The sequence below is a fragment of the Verticillium alfalfae genome, genomic scaffold (assembly GCF_000150825.1).
Source record: "Verticillium alfalfae VaMs.102 supercont1.3 genomic scaffold, whole genome shotgun sequence".
Taxonomy (NCBI): Eukaryota; Fungi; Ascomycota; class Sordariomycetes; order Glomerellales; family Plectosphaerellaceae; genus Verticillium; species Verticillium alfalfae.
Window position 1 is genome coordinate 1,490,921 of NW_003315036.1, and position 15,842 is coordinate 1,506,762.

General features: G+C 53.3%; 3 protein-coding genes and 2 non-coding genes across 5 annotated transcripts; 1 reads left to right on the plus strand and 4 right to left on the minus strand.

The window, feature by feature from the left end:
* Positions 1-4,065: 4,065 nt before the first annotated feature.
* On the plus strand, positions 4,066-5,603 carry VDBG_02971 (predicted protein; the record flags this gene model as incomplete). Its single annotated transcript, XM_003006786.1, has 2 exons — positions 4,066-4,143; positions 4,251-5,603. 2 exons carry the CDS (start codon positions 4,066-4,068, stop codon positions 5,601-5,603), a joined length of 1,431 nt encoding a protein of 476 aa, XP_003006832.1.
* Positions 5,604-6,722: 1,119 nt separating this feature from the next.
* Positions 6,723-6,805, minus strand: VDBG_15053. The gene has a single exon. It is a non-coding gene; the product is annotated as a tRNA-Glu (tRNA).
* Positions 6,806-6,885: 80 nt separating this feature from the next.
* On the minus strand, positions 6,886-6,957 carry VDBG_15054. Its single transcript has one exon. It is a non-coding gene; the product is annotated as a tRNA-Glu (tRNA).
* A 403-nt stretch (positions 6,958-7,360) lies between these two features.
* On the minus strand, positions 7,361-8,387 carry VDBG_02972 (conserved hypothetical protein; the record flags this gene model as incomplete). Its single annotated transcript, XM_003006787.1, has 2 exons — positions 7,361-7,791; positions 7,904-8,387. 2 exons carry the CDS (start codon positions 8,385-8,387, stop codon positions 7,361-7,363), a joined length of 915 nt encoding a protein of 304 aa, XP_003006833.1.
* A 3,412-nt stretch (positions 8,388-11,799) lies between these two features.
* Positions 11,800-12,632, minus strand: VDBG_02973 (predicted protein; the record flags this gene model as incomplete). Its single annotated transcript, XM_003006788.1, has 3 exons — positions 11,800-11,808; positions 11,956-12,277; positions 12,460-12,632. 3 exons carry the CDS (start codon positions 12,630-12,632, stop codon positions 11,800-11,802), a joined length of 504 nt encoding a protein of 167 aa, XP_003006834.1.
* Between the last annotated feature and the right edge of the window lie 3,210 nt (positions 12,633-15,842).

Consider the following 15,842-nt stretch of genomic DNA (forward strand, 5'->3'; position numbering starts at 1 on the left):
CAGTAGAATGAGCAAAGGTCTGCAGCGAAGACGAAGAGAATAGTAAGGGTTTGTTGTCGCAAGTGCGCAATGGTCGGGCGACAGCCGGCGGAAAGGGGACACGATGTCGTGGGTGTGTTGTTTTGGTGTTTGGGTCAGGTTCGGTTCGTGACAGCGTGAGCTCTCTGGTGTGCTTGTGGAGCTGGCGTTGGTTGAGACAAAGCTGGGCCCAGCCGAGATTTTTTGCCCCGTCTTCTCTCCTGGTAGGATTGTCAGGGCGTCAGGGCGTCAGGGCGTCTGGCTCGTGTGTGGCGGCGCGACCCAAGGCAAATCAGCCGGGGGAGGACAGGGGATCTAGGACAGATTCGTTGGCGCTAGTGAGACACCAGGCAGGGGGCCGAGCATGGGTGACAGACGAAGCTGTTCGCTGCTGATGGAGAAGCCGCTGCGTGCCGCTCGCCCTGTGCCTTGTGACAGGTGTTGCCAGGCTTTTTTGATGTCGAGAGCCGCGAAGACGTTGAGAGTGGTAGATATCGACGACGACGACACCTAGGACCACGGCTTAAACAAAATAAAAAAGGGGGGGGAAAGAGGGAAAGTCGCACAGTTGCCGGGAAAAGAGTGGAGTGCAGACAGACAGTCTTCTGAAAAATGAGCCCGGGAGCTCCTTCGATTGCGTTGCGTTTGTGTTACAACACAAGTGGTGGCTGCACCTGATAGGGACGGATGGGCGGCTAGGAGCAGCGAACAGGGCCAAGGCGGAGAAGGGGATGGAGGGGAGGCTTATGCAGGCAAGAGGCAGTTTGGCGGGAAGAGAAAGCGCAGGATCGCAAAGTGTGACGACGTTCGATGCGGTAAAAGGCGGTGGGAAGTGTTTTTGGTTCTGGTCATGGAGAAGGGGGGGGGGAGCGGGTGGATCAACGGGTGCAGGTGATCGTTGTTTGATGGCCGCACTTCAGAGGTACAAACTCGGCTAAGGTGAGTGAGTACGTATGTGCGGTGACACAGAGTCGGGGTGACGAGCCGCCGTTGATGGGAACAGAGGGTAAGCGGCTTGATGGTGTGCCAGTGAGGGGTTGGTAGAATCAAGTCGCGCTGTATGTGTGCGTGGTGTACCTTACCTACCTTATGTGATGATGGATATGCTCAGAAACTGTTGGTAAGGTTGGGGTTTGGAGGTCAAGTTTGGGGGTGCGAGCGGAAAATGCTGCATCTTGGCAGGGTGGGGAAGTAGGTACGGAACAGGAAAGGAAGGGACTGTTGATGCGACTGCCCCGATGATGCATTATTGATGACCGAGGGAGCAAGGAAGAAGCAGTTGCCCGTCGCACTAGGGCGTGACTCGCAAGAACAACCACCATGGTCCTGCCCTGTATTGAACAGACCGGGCATACAACTTGCGCCGCATGGCGCCGAAGGAGAGACTCGTCTACGTTCACGCCATCGTGGAGGTCCCTGTAGTATATCAGTACTGACCATGAGACCCCTCAGACGCATCCTCCGTCTCGTACTGTACCTAGGCTGGCACGCGAAGCATGACCCTATCACAGCTTTGATCCCAGTTTGAGGGGAATCTGGAAGAACGGGGTGTGGGCAGCCCGATGAAAAGTGGAGCAGGGTCGTTTGGTCGATTTGCTGGGCCACGGGGAGTGCTTTCCCAGCTTGCCGTTAAGGTTGAGCTAAACCTGTTCCAGCCAAGTGCTCTTACCCGGGCCTGTCACCTGAATTGCGAGCCTGGACCACCCTGCGTTGCCTGCCTGGTTTTGCATCTTCGTCAACCAAGCATGCCCATGCACATGCGCACAGATCGACAGACAAACAAATCTCGGCACGTCAACGCTTCATCAGCTGTACGAACCAAGATGGGGTTCGTGGCCGCATCTTAAAAAGCTCGCCTACTTTCTTCCCCGAGTACGGAGTCCCATGAGGGCGATACTGTTCGTCCCGCCTACCATACTGACCTACGTACCTAGGTGAGGTAGCTAGGGCTCCATTTAGTCAGCTCACGCCAGCCTTGCTGGACGCAGCCACTATCACACCGGATCCGGCATCTCGGCCTTCCTTGTTGACAGCAAATACAACGTGAACTTCGACGCGAATCCTGTGCAAGTGCAACAGAACTTTTTTCTCAGCCTGGGCGAGGCTGGATGTGCAGGCTGGAAGGTCACACTCTGTGATTCGCCGCACTTCCAGGAATACTTGGCAGTATCCAAACTCTTCATGAGGGACCGCTAACACTGCTTAGCTGCAGGTATCAGTCGCATAAGGCGAATGCTCAGTGGGTAATCAGATGACTCTGAGACGTCCTGTTGGACAGTCCTTCAAGTCTCCATGAACCAGCCTTTCTTGGTTTACATTGAAATAAACCTTGAAACCCGAGATGTCCAGACTGGTGACCAAGAAACTGCGTCGCTTGCTTGACACCACAGAAGAGGGCATTTCTTCTCCAAGTCCTGATTGCAGTTCAATGCCAGGTATATGGGCTGGTAGTACTATGGTACGGAGGCTGCGCCTGCACCAGCGATGTTTGCTGCCGCCAGAACATGTTCTTGGGCCTCATCAGGGCTGGTCCTCTTCGACCTGTTTCGAGGAAGTGCATGATTTGCCATTCGCTTGGCTCCGCCGTTCTGGCATCCACTTTGGGCACTAGTCAAACGTCCATCGTGTCCTCCCTGGGTTCAACCGCTGTATCCCCTCACGATAGCGACGTGGTGCGATTCAAAACAAGACTGTCGGCAATCCCTCAACGGCTCCTCACATTTTGCAAAGGGCGTGGAAAGTGAAGCGTGCACTGCTGGGAGAGGCAGAAATATGCCTGCAGAGTATCTCGTCCCTCCCGAAGGAGAGGGTCTTAAGCCTGGCTGATGCGCTGCATTGACCGCGCACATCAGCGTAACGAAAAGCAACTTTGGCAGCACTCTGGATCCCTGCAACGCCGTCAACGAGGGTTTGCCTACTTACTTAGGCAGGTATAGTAGGGGCTCCGATCTGAGAGCTTCCCCCAGGTCAACAAGCAGGGTCGGGCCTGGTAGGCTTCAATTCGTGACTGATCCGAACTCAGATATTTTGACAATAGCATCCTGATCTCGGCTTGGATCTCACAACACAAGCCATGTTGAAGCCATCATCAGTCGACATGGGACGTGATAGGGTGCTGGAAGGAGAGGGTGTTCACTCAGCTGGCAAATCCCGATGAGGACCAACATACCCAACCTGCCTGACACCACTACCACGTGTGTGTGTGGGTGGGAATTGTACGGATGTCGACTTGCCGGCCTCCACCGGGGCCAAGAATGACACCCATGACGAAGCGAGAGGCCCTAGAAGGCCCCCTCGAACAACCCCCCCCCCCCGTCTCTTCCCCTCATCTGTCCATCCATCCAACGGTTTTCACGGTTTCCCCTCCGAGTAGCCTTGGGCCGATTGCACAGTCCTCACATGAGGCTACGAGGATTTGTTCGCTTCGGAAACGAACCGTTCGGGCTCACCTCAGCCAGCTCGAGTTCAATCCTGATCCTGACACGCGGGCAACTGCTAGCCCAATGAAGCACGGACGGGTCCGACACACTCACGCCACTATGATCGTGTGGTTGCAGCGCAGACGGCAAAAAGGCCATCGGGCGCCGCCGCCGTCGCCGCCACCGCCAGAGATCCTGCCAAGCCTGATTCTGCCGCCTTTGACCCGAACGGAAGAGATGCAGACAAAGGACGGTTAGCACCTAATAAACAGCCAAGAAGCCCCTCGCGACCCGGCCCCGGCCCACGGCCTGCCCCCAAAGACAGAGCCAAAGCCCATTGTGATTGTGCGCTGCTACTGTACCGTCCGCGCCAACGCAACGAACCAACTGTGTGCATCCATCCCCCGTCGTTTCTCCCGCACGAAACCTCTCTCCACCCAACTTCCCAACCATAGCATCGACCTCGATGTGAGGCTCCCTTCTCACAGAGCTGGGCAACTGGCATTCGCAGCGCCGCGGACTGCCGACAGGATTCAACAAGAACGAACACGACAGGACCAAGCACTGCCGTTGGACCAACGATCCAACGCGAATCAGGCGACGTCCCCTCTCGCGGTTCTCACCCGCCATGCCTCCCAAAGCTCTCGCAGGTTCAATGGCAAGAGCCGCAGCGCCGGGCAGCAAATGCAAGAAACGCCGAGTCAAGGTAGGCAACCTTCTCCGCCCCTGCCATCACTGAAGCAAAGCATGTCAATTGTCCATCGCCTTTATTCGTTGCCGGCGACATGATGGCTGACCCCGCGACCTATCCAGTGCGACTGCATCGGTCCCGTCTGCGCCAACTGCCGCCGACGCCAGGAACAATGCAGCTATCTTGGCCTGCTGGCGACGAACATGAGCGACCTGACGACGGGCCTGTCGATCTCGACCCGGAATGACGACGCCATGGCTGTCGTGCGACACGCCGCCGCCGCCGCCGTCGAGCACGCTTCTTCACGAGATGCCCTGATCAACACTATGCCGGCCGAACGATGGAGGGCCGACGAGGCAGAGCTGAAGCATCACTTCTTTACCCATGCGTGGCACACCTTCTCGCTCTTGTCAGACCCTACAAAATGCGATGTTTGGTCTAGGTGGATCCCGCAGCTCGCCACGCGACACATATTCATCCAACAAATCATGCTGTCGTTGTCAGCGTTACACATTTGCTACCTCCAGCCTCCAGATCCCAAACGATACTACGCCCTCACCTATCAATACTCCATACAAGCTAGCAACTGTTTTCGGCTCGCCATTCGAGAAATGAACGAGGAGAACTGGGTGCTTCTGGTCATGTTCTCCATGTGTAACGGTATCTTCGACTACTACCGACCCTTCCTCGACGAGAACGTCATGTCCATACCCTACCAGCCCAACCCAGCCGACACGTTGTCGCTCATGCGCGTTGGCGGACAGTTCGGCGTGTCCATCGCCGAATATATGAAGAACAGCCCCTTGCGCGACAAGATTCAGCAGGCCGACGCCGACGCCTGGGCCCAAGACCCAGACGACCTCGCGCCCGCGACGCTTGACAAAATCACAAAGCTCGAGACCTGGCTGCGACCTGGCCCGAGCGACAGCGACCGCGAGGTCCTTGAAGCCGCCGCTGCTACGAAGGCCCTCGCCGCGCTGTCGTCCTGGGTCAAGACGCTGCCTGGTGGCAAGCCGCGCATGTTCTGCCACATGGTCGCCTGGCCCGTCATGCTGCAGGAGGAGTACATTGCGCTGTTGCGCGCTAAGAGCCCTGCCGCCCTCATGGTCTTCATTCTTTGGAGTGAGGTCGCTACCTACGCGCCACGCCGGTGGTACTACGCCGCCTGGTTCCAGCGCGGCCTCAGTATCGGGCGGCGCGAGCTCGAGGCCCAGCAGCCCCTGACACAGCTGCACAGGCTGTGGAATTCTGTCATGGCCGCCGACGGCGACGAGTCCTTGGGCACCACCAGCGAGCACGGAAGCGCGTCCACTGTTGCGAGCACGGCATATCCGCCAACGCCCGTCTTCACTGGCGACGGCGACGGCGAGACAGAACCGAACTGGGGGCCTCTCAAAGAGCAGATGGGCGACAAGCAGGCATTGCCGCCCGGTTTTGGGGAGTTTATCGACGCGGAGCTGGAGGTCATGGGATGAAGGACGAAGGCTGAACTGGCATGGTCTGGAACTGAGCCCACCGATTAACAGGGGCACTGGTGTATGGGCTGGCGCATTGGGGTCGACTTCTGGCTTTGGGAACAGGCGTTTTGAACAGAGAAAATGGAAGCTCGGGCTTTCAGGGACTGGAAACATATATGCATACGTACATAATGGAGCGTGGTAATATGCCATCGGCATGGGGGGGAGCTTCTGAATACATATATCACGGATGGCTGGCGCACTGTGGACTTTCCGCTTCTCGATGGCCATGGTGAGTGAGTCTTGGCGTAGATGCTGCATGTCGTGTCCCTTGCCGGCACGTTGGATGGAGGCTCTCGGTATATCAGCCTACTAGGTTGACCCTTCGAGTCCCGAGACAAAGCGCAGTGAGTCTGATCCGGGCCTGTATGTTTCTGACGACGTGTACACGTAGAACAGGCTTCAGAGTCGCCAAACCAAGACCGCGGTATATGCCCGCTTGAGCTAACCATGAAAACAAGTACACTTTCTTAAATTCCTCTCTACAAGATGACATCCCTCACCTATCACACATTCTTATTTGTCCTCAGCGGAACCGAACTACCACGCCCATGCCACCACGAGTCACACGGGAAGGACGCTTGATGGCCCAAGACATACTGAGATGAAATCCCGTTCGATCTATCATAGCCGAAGGATCAGAATGCGTGAGTGCGCTAGCCGACCCAAGTAGTCCCGTTAACGACACCGTCGAGACTAGTGGAGTGGTCATTCAAGGTCTAGCCAGCGTCGCTTGTCGACGCATGAGCGCCAAGCCTCATGATGCTCCGCAAACAAAAGAAGAGATGCGTTTCAGGGGGATGAACCCATCGCCCGCATCATGTGACGTGAAATCTAGGCGATGGCGGATGCACGATGTCATTCGGTGTCGAGGCTTTGGTGAACGTTTGTGGATCTGGGTCCCCCTGTGATGGCCTGGTGCCAGAACGCACGAAGATGATTCGATACGGAGGACATCTTGGAGGGGAAATCTTCGCTAAGCCAATTATCGCGGACGAAGGCTTGGAACATGAAGACTAAGACGATAACGATGAAGGAAAAGCAAAAGCTGATACCTACGGGCACCTGGTTTCTGGTTTCCGAACCAGGGAGTCGAACCCTGCGCCTGTCGGTGCTTCCGGATTGAAAGCGACAAATGTTAACCGATACACCAGTACGGATTGGTGGATGGCGGGGTTTTATTAGAGCTACATGTTCTCTAACAGCTGTGGTGAGCGACCAGCAAAAAATCTCAAAATATTTCCGAACCAGGGAATCGAACCCTGAGCCTGACGGTGAGAGCGTCAAATGTTAGCCATTACACCAGTTCGGATTATCGACGGTGATTGGCAATATGTTTATACAAGACCCTTCTACACCGGCTCAAATTGAAGTTGAGCTTCTGTCTCTTTGCATACGAGCGTTACAACGGCCTGATGATGGACAAGAGACACACTGCGATCCTGATGGCTTTGATTTCATGGTGATTGGCCCGGGATTTAGCTCAACATACGAAGGTACCTTGCTCGTGGTCAATCGCAATAACTTCAACTCTTGCCTTCCGTCCCACACACAATCTTGTGAGGCCGGCTACGTGGCAGCGGCTGGCATCTCGCTCGCCTTGTTGGGGAAATTCACAGAGAGCGCTGAAAATAGCCACGCGCCTGAAGAAGTTCAAGCGTTTTTTGTTTGAGTGAATCCACTAAGGTAACGAGCCCTCGGACCCTCATCCCCAGCTACCACGGACAAAAAAGCGTCAATACAGCTAGGCTTGCCACAATTCCCCATGTATGCCCCTTCGAGCCCGTCATTCTTGCTCCTGTTCCACTCTGTGACGACGTTGTTGCACTCGCACCAGTCGCCTGTGAGAAGGCCTCTGTCTCCGTAAAAGTCTGCTTCGGCGTCGGCGCAGGAGAAGCGCCGCCTGTAGCCAGAAAAATCATGTTCTGGGTGGCAATGCCCTCCCATTCTTGATCGTCATCGGCTGTGGCCCAGTAACCCGAAGAAAAAGTCGTCTCGGAGCTGATGAGGTCGAGCGTCGTTGTCAGGCTCAACACTATGCCCGTCACGGTCTGGTTGCCGAGTGGAAAAGATCCGGTACGTATGTTCCGGGAGGCCAAGTTCGTGGTTCTCGATGCCGCATGGCTGTTGTGCCCGGAAAACTTGGCTCCGCGAAATTTAGAGGAAGCAGAACGCCATTTATAATCAGGGATCCAGTCGCTGGGGGTCCGTGTCAGACGTTTTATCCTCGTTCGTCAAAGTCGCGGATCTTAGCTCACCTGGGGACAGCACGCGGATTCCAGTCTCCTGAGAGGCCGGAGTGCATTCGCCCACCCGATGGACGAGGGGATTGAAGACAGTGTTTCGTCGTTTCCGATTTTCTCGGGGCGCGTTACCCCATGACGGATCAAAAAACTCCGCTATACGACAGTAGCCATCCTTGGCTCGTGATACAAGGCCGACAGTCTTCCAATCTACCGGACACGCCGCAGCTGGCGAGTAGTAGTAAAGCTGATAGCCTTGGTTTGGTTGACCGGTGCGAGAATTGTAATCATTGTCCATTGCAGACCCCGACGGGAGACAGTTGCCAGCCGATACTATGTCGCATTGTTGGTTCCATAGGATGTAGTCAGGCTCATAAGCGTCGGGGCCGAGCCCGACGCCTTGGACCGGGAGGGTACATTCAGGCGGAGCTGTGAAGGTGGTGGTCAGAGGGCCAAGATTGATCAGGTCAAAGTCTAAGGCCCAGGTAGCTGTCGGCATCTCAAAACGATGAACGCAATGTTCGTGGAAAGGATACCACGCGGTATATGACTGCTCTTCTTCTTCTGGTCGGCTACTGGGGAACGATCTTCGCGTTGGTAGACAAGCGACGCCAAGGCTGTCACGCGATGCAGGACCTGTCTCGGTATTTATTTGCTATGAAGCCATCGTGAAATTTGACAATCACATCTGCTGTGCCGCCCTTCCGCATGATCTAATTTCGTGCCGTCGGATCCGCTATCGATCCTACCGGACCTTGCCTCTGGTTCTCAAACGGCATGGGCCAATATGCACCTCACATGCTAACCCGGAATAAGAAGGTCCCCTTCACAAACGTACATGAGGAACAATGGTTCGCCAAACCTGGGTCATCGGAGGTATTCGCCATATTGAGCCAAAGTTCACTTTGGATCGAAGGTCGACTTCAAATGCATGATCATTCCTGTTCGTGTGGCATGATGGATGGACACCTGAATTGAAAGGACGCGCAGCTCATCGTCCAAAGTCTACCACCACCTAATTGCATTGACAGCTACAGGCGGTATCGAATAGCAACATTCAATTGATTGTTTCAAGTGTGATAGCTTGAAGCTCGTGCAGAAAGTCGACAAATTAGGAACAACATGCCATTTTCGCTATCATGGATTATAGACAGCTCATGTTACCATGCTTCTGTCACTCACAGATTGACTTGGCTATCGCTGAGCCATTCGTGCCAACGATGGCAGTTCGTTTTAACAGTTCCGGCACCAATAGGTGCTCCGGTCCATAAAAACAACCGTTGCTTTCGTACGCCGCGTTGGCTTTATGTCTGCTATGAATGAAATAGATCAGGCAATGACAGGTCTAAACCTCAAACACAATGTCCCTCTGCAGTATTTTGTAACTCACAGTTTACAGGGGAACTCGTTTTTAGTTTAAGCAAGATGACCGAGGATATATGCTCATGAGAGACGCCATCAAATTGGGCCTGTGTTTAACAGTACACCGAGGATCGGACGCTGATACAGCTCTGTAGTATGAGCTAGCTCGAATAATGGACTAGCTCGAAGTTCTGCTAAAGGCCCAGATTATTAATGTTAACCCGGCCCCCCCCCCCCCACCCCTCAAGTTGGGACATTTCGATACCCCTAGTGTCAACGATCGACCCAATTGTAGATGCATCTAGCGGATCATGGTTCTGTGTTTTCTTATTTCTGACTGTTCAGAGCGGTGTTTAGAGCCAGAAGTGAAGGGGTTCTTCCACAGGGTCCCCCAGGTAGTTTAGAAATATAGGGTATGGGGATAGGAAATACATCTGCATTCTGGCCCTCCGCAGCTTGGGGGGGCCCTCCGCAGCCTATATATACGTTCTCTCAGGACCCTTAGCCCCTAGCCAGCCCCTTCGCTTGGCAGGCCCTCGGTGGCTCCGCAGGGGTCCTGACACTGACCCTTCCTTCCTGTCGGGTGCGTAAGTTCTGCTGTCATAACAATTGCGCTGCAATCTTACTTCTAGGTCGGCAGTCATAACTACCATCTAGCGCTGCCAAAATATACGTCAAGCTTTGTTATTGGAATGAAGTTGGACTGAGCAATAACTGAAGCAGGGACAGGAGACGAAGGAGATATGTTGCATCAAGCAAGGGCGTTTATTGTTCTGGGACAACAGAACAGACCGCTTCCCAGCCAGGATTGCTGGGGAAATGTCCCTAATAAGCTCGGGAACAATGCGTCGGTCTTGTTCAGATGCTGAGGACTGCAGCGGTGCAGCACGCTGAGTGCCTTTGTCCACCCATTGCGCTCTGCTCGGCATCTTACTCGGGGTTCGGGATCCGACATTGCTCGGGATTTCGGTCAGACCAGCACGTCGTAGTTCCAAAGCGTTCCCACGTGAAGCACGACCCGATTGTTAACTAGCAGTGCATATGCATCTTTTTTAACTGTCAACAGAGGAATGCCTGGACCTGTAGAATGGCGCGTTTTACGGCCGAAACTGCATGTGTACTGTTGACTGGGTCCACCAACGATACAATCCGCGGGGCATTTTGGGGTACCCCGGATTAGGTCCGGCTGGCCGCTCATATTCAGGCTTCCGTTCATCCGAAGCATCCACTTGCCAACACCCGAGCCGACAGCCATTACGCTGTATAAGTGTCCTTGGAGACCATATGTTTTGATGTGCTTGAATCATTCTATCCAAGTCGTACATGCCCTCATAGCTGTCATCCAGAACACTTGGTTGCCTGCTTCCATCCCCCAACATTTAAACATTTCACAATGAGTCTTCCCATTCGCACCGCTTGCCGCGCCATTCATGCTCCGACCACTGCTCAGGCGTTGCGCCATGGGCGATGGATGGCGACGACCACTACTCCTGAATTCTCAAGCACGAGGGACACTGTGGTGCGAGATGCCATCATGGACAAGCTTTGGGGAGCTGAGGCAAGCCAAGCTGCTGACCAAGCATCGAATGCCACAAGAAGTGTCGGTTCTGCCACTTCATCAAACGCAGAAACCTCTTCTGCCCAACCTCGGCTCTGAGGCCGCGTCAGGCTTCGCCGGGAATTTAATCTTAGACAAATTACGGCAAAACATGACAGGTCCATTGTCAGTATCTTATCATTACGAACCCTGTCGAGAGCTGGTCTAACGACGAAGTCTTCAGGCCAAATGCCGAGATCAACCTGCCTAAAGGTTGACAACAAGCATTGGTTCCCTCATACCCTCAATATCACCAGATAAGCATGCGAGTTCAGGGGGGGTGGGGTTCGGGGGGCACACGCCGTCCCAAGATTGCAGCGGCCCTGAGAGGAGCCCGACGGCAGATCAAATGAGATGTGGCACCAGCGTCAGTACTTGATGCAAATGATACGGGGTTGCCGTTCGACCCCATCATACATTAGGGTGACGACTTGCGGTGGTGTTGTTAGGATTTGTGTTACCCGTGGCAAACATGGCAGGTACCATCCTGTTATGATGAACAGTATTAGTACAAATCAATGGAGAAATCGGATAGACGAGTATTCGAGCGTGCACTAAATGACTGGAGGGACATATACTGTCAATAATCGATGGGGAATATTAATATGGCTAACAGAATTGTGACCAAGACCATGCATCTTTCAAGCAGGTTGATGGATCCATACACAGATTAAAATCTCAAATAGCCTAGGTCCCTGCACGATTACACTTGCCAGAATTGAAGAAAATCCGTGAGTCCACTGCAATAGATCATTACTAAGTGAAAGAGGGGAGAGCGCGCTGACGGTCGAATATCAGACATGAGGACTCGCGCTACATGGAAGCCTCTCGGTCAATCTCGGCTCTCTTCATGCTGGGCTGTTTCGTCAGTGCCATGAAAACAAGAGCGAGGGTTAGCGCAGTTCCCCAAGTGCTCAGAAGAAGAAGCACCATCCTGATCCAGTAGCCACTCTCAACAAAGCTGGCAGGGAAATATGAATACAAAATCTGATACACCATTTCCCACGCGGCGCCGAGAACATTGATGCAATTAGCGCCAATGATGAATTTTGTAACCTGCTTGAAGGTTAGTTCCGGTATCAGTCGAGATAAACGCTTGAGCTCTTACCGAGCGAATCCATTGCGAAGACTTGATGGTGAACGACCAGACTGCCACGATCACCGAGGCTACAAATATCATAAAGTTGAGGGCGGTATGAAGGCGCACCATGTGATCTGCTGCCTCGATTACGATACCATAGGGGTTGTTGCTCATGCTCTCCGCGTGAGCATAGACAAAGACCGCGAAGATGGGAATGGCCATGACGGCGCTGAATCCGCCCAGAACCAGTGCCAACGAGCGGACAAGCCGTTCTCGACCAGCCGGTTCACTGCTCATGACATGGTGAATACCACTGCCTGCCGCCGACAACAGGATCGGGACCATGGCTCTGGCCCAGATATTGAGAAGCACAGCAGTCCAAGCTATGAATGGGCTTGGGCTCCGATCGGTATAGAAGCTTCCGTAACGCGAGGCGAAGTATAATATTCGCTCGATGGAATCAAGAAGGATAGAGCTTTGCGCCTGATTAGCTGCGATCTGAAATTCTTCGGTGGACCAAGGGTGATTTACAAAGTGAACACAACAGATGTGGCTTTCAGCCATGAAACGGCCTTGCCGAGATAGACATCCGTTCCCCGGAGCTTGGCAAAGGTCAGAATACATAGTATGAAAGAGCCGAGGAATGCGATAATGTAGAGAGCCAAGACGGCTCTTTGGTACGCTTCAGGGTCGACGTAAGCCATCTTGGAGCTGCCCGACAGTCGAAATGATATCTTGCTGCGAGTCGATTGGCAATATTTGATAGGTTCTGTATGATGAAGGTGTTTGGACTGTCTCTCTCCCCGAACAGGCCATGGCATGGCATGCTTAAGTAGCATCATAGCTGCATCTGGAGTTTGGGTGGAGGGCCTCAGACTGTGCATGCACCCGTGTCACACAGAACTTTGACGTCCGCGGAGGGCCGTATGCCGGCCTTCAGCCACTGGCAAGGTTTCATTCGTGCCCAAGCTTTGCACTGTTTCTCAAAGTATGGGATATCACTCGGGCGTCGGTGGTACAGCCCCTGGCTGATGCAATGGGGCTATGCAAATACCTCGAGGCATCGCAGACTCTGGGCGTACAACACAGCCCCAAACACAATCCAGAGATCATATTTCACTGCACTACTGTGCCGCTGGTAGCATGGATGATTGGATCAGGTCGCCGCAGTGCCGCATTCACACATTGGAGATTCAAGGTATGCTCTCTGGTATGCCGATTTGCCCTCTAAAACGTGTTTGGTGGTGGGGCTGTGCTTGATTCCCAACAACCACACGATACTGCCTTGCACCATTGAGTCGCCATTTGACCTGTGCGCTGCGTTGTGCACCGCCGCCCTCCTACCCACAGGCCCCTGAAATCTGGTTAGGAAGTATTGGTCCACCGCTCTAACGGCCGTCACGAGAGCCATCTCTAACAGTTGGAGTGAAAGACATACCCAGCACAGCAGGTACATTGCCTGATACGGCGAAATCGCCTAGGTAAAACACTGTACGAACGATCACGTCAACACAACGATTGTCCATGTCTCTTTTCATTGTGGCCTCTTCCGACATGAAGAACCCGCATTTCCGTCCATCTCCCCTTCAAGTATCCCTAGAAGTCGTCTGTCGTGGATGCTTGGATGTTCCAAAGCTCATCATCTGGAGACTCCAGCCAGGTACACGGCCTCGGAGCTGAGGTTACTGAGGATGCAGCGCAGTTTGAGCGAGGATAAGAGTGCTCCGGTAGACGATGCAAAGTCTCATTCTCTGCGAAAGGTGTTGGGCATGATAGCGAAGACTTTGCGATTGTAGGCAATGTGACTAATGGCCACAGTGTGTTGGCGTCGCAGTACACCAGATCTACCTTGGCAGAAGCCATCAGGGATACTATGGATGCCTCATGCACGGAGGCCTCCTAACGCTGACCGATGCGCAACATAAGAGGTTTTCCGAGATTTTACGATGGAAAACCCCCGCCCGATTGCTGCCAATTGTTGCCAACTGCAGAAGATGAAAATCCCACGCTCAACACAATCTGTCGAGCTGTATCCTTCGTCATGAGGCGATTAGCCATGAGAAGGTGCCCGTGATGGTCTCGCTCCAGTTGCGGTTTGTCTCATTGCATTGAAGAACCCTTTCCGACCTTCGCCATGCTGGACACACTGTGAACCGAGGTCATCCACCACGTGTTTTGTTTTCTTGAGGAGCTGGAGGTTTCAATATTGCATCTTGTGTGCCGAACGTTGCGCAACCAAATACAACAGGGTCGCCGCGGCATGGTTCATCATGGTGGAGGCCGATCTTGTCGAGCTTAGCTTACGAAGACTCGAGACCCTTGCGCGTTTCGCGCCGAAGATCAGCTTCCATATATCCATTTAAGGCTCCTACTGGACTTATGAGCGACTAGCCTTCAGTGCAGAGGGTTGGATGATGGGATGTAGCTCGTCCTGACGACCTCGGGGCGAGGTCAGGGTACGGTCTGTAACGTGTCACACTCGTCCGCCAAGCTTGATGGAGTTATTCAATGCGGACAATCGAATAGGAATACTGGAATTAAGACGGGTACTGCAAGAAGCAGACGTGGCTAAGTGTTAGGGGAGTCAGATAGATCAGCCTGTGTAATCTCACGTACTGACGTCATAGACTGAACCGCAGAGGTCTCCCAATTTTACTGCCTCGGTCCTCACTTCATGCTTGTTTGTTTGTCAGATTTGAAGTTGCATCAGCATTGCGAACGGAATAGTATGGGATATTGCTCGGCTCCCAGTCTTAATCGTACGTTCTGATGTTGTATCTCACCTCACACTGCTAGCAACCCAGAATGAGCGCACTTTCCTCACTTTGAACTAAACTCTCGCCTTGGATGCCTTACTTGATCAGTGAATTACACGTCATTCCAGGCTTTTTCAATGGTTATATCCAGTTCAGCTGACGTGATGATAGCAACCCGAGGCACAAGCAAATTTTGCAGCGCAGCCGACAGTAAAGCCAGTCATCCAAGAGTATTGACTCAAGGTGCTCTAGCTCATTAGGCCACCTTTGACCGACAACGTCACTTGTATTGATGCAAACGGATATCTGGGATGACCAATCAATACTGCACCCCACTCCGATCTACCGAAGCTGTTAGGGTTGATCGTCTGCAGGAATCGGGATCACCGCCAGGGATTCCTTTGCCTCAATGACGGCGTCAGAAATTTGCCAGTACCTAATCACCGCCACATTTACCATACTCACTGTTAAGAAGTCTAGAACCCCAAGGAAGAATAATGGACAATCACACATTAACAAGCCCATTTCTCAGGACAGCGCGTGTGGAACTCGTGGCGCTCATGCAACGTGTCAGGGCTTCCCATGATCGTCCGATCACACGCATTCTGATCGCGAAGATGAGGTTCAGGCCTTATAAACCACACGAGAACGACGGCAAACATCATTCAATGTCATTTGCCTGCCTAATGGAAGAATGAGAGCTAGGCCAAGAGCTTGCCTTGCGTTAATGACGAAGCCAGCCTGACTAAGACACGGACGGGCTTGTTGAGGGGCCCGGCATCCTGGAATGTACCCTGGCAGTAAGACAGTGGCTGTTAAGTGGCTGTCATACAAGGATGGGCATTGCTTGTATTGCAATGATAGACACGATGCTCCCTACTTAAAAGTAAGTCTGAGATCGGAGACATGCTGCAGAGATAAGTGTTGTTTTCTAGAACGTCTCTTTCTTTAGGTCACTTGCGTGCTGCACGTAGATTGAGCAGCCTGAAATTCAGAAGCAGCATGATCCTCACTTGACTTTATCGACCCAACCGATATCGTTCGGTCGTGCTGTCAGGCACCAACATAGCCAGCCGCATAGATGCCGGAATGATCTGCCCTAGGGCACGAAAACAGATCTCGATGACGAGATAAGGCGCGGCTCAAAAACTAGCGCGC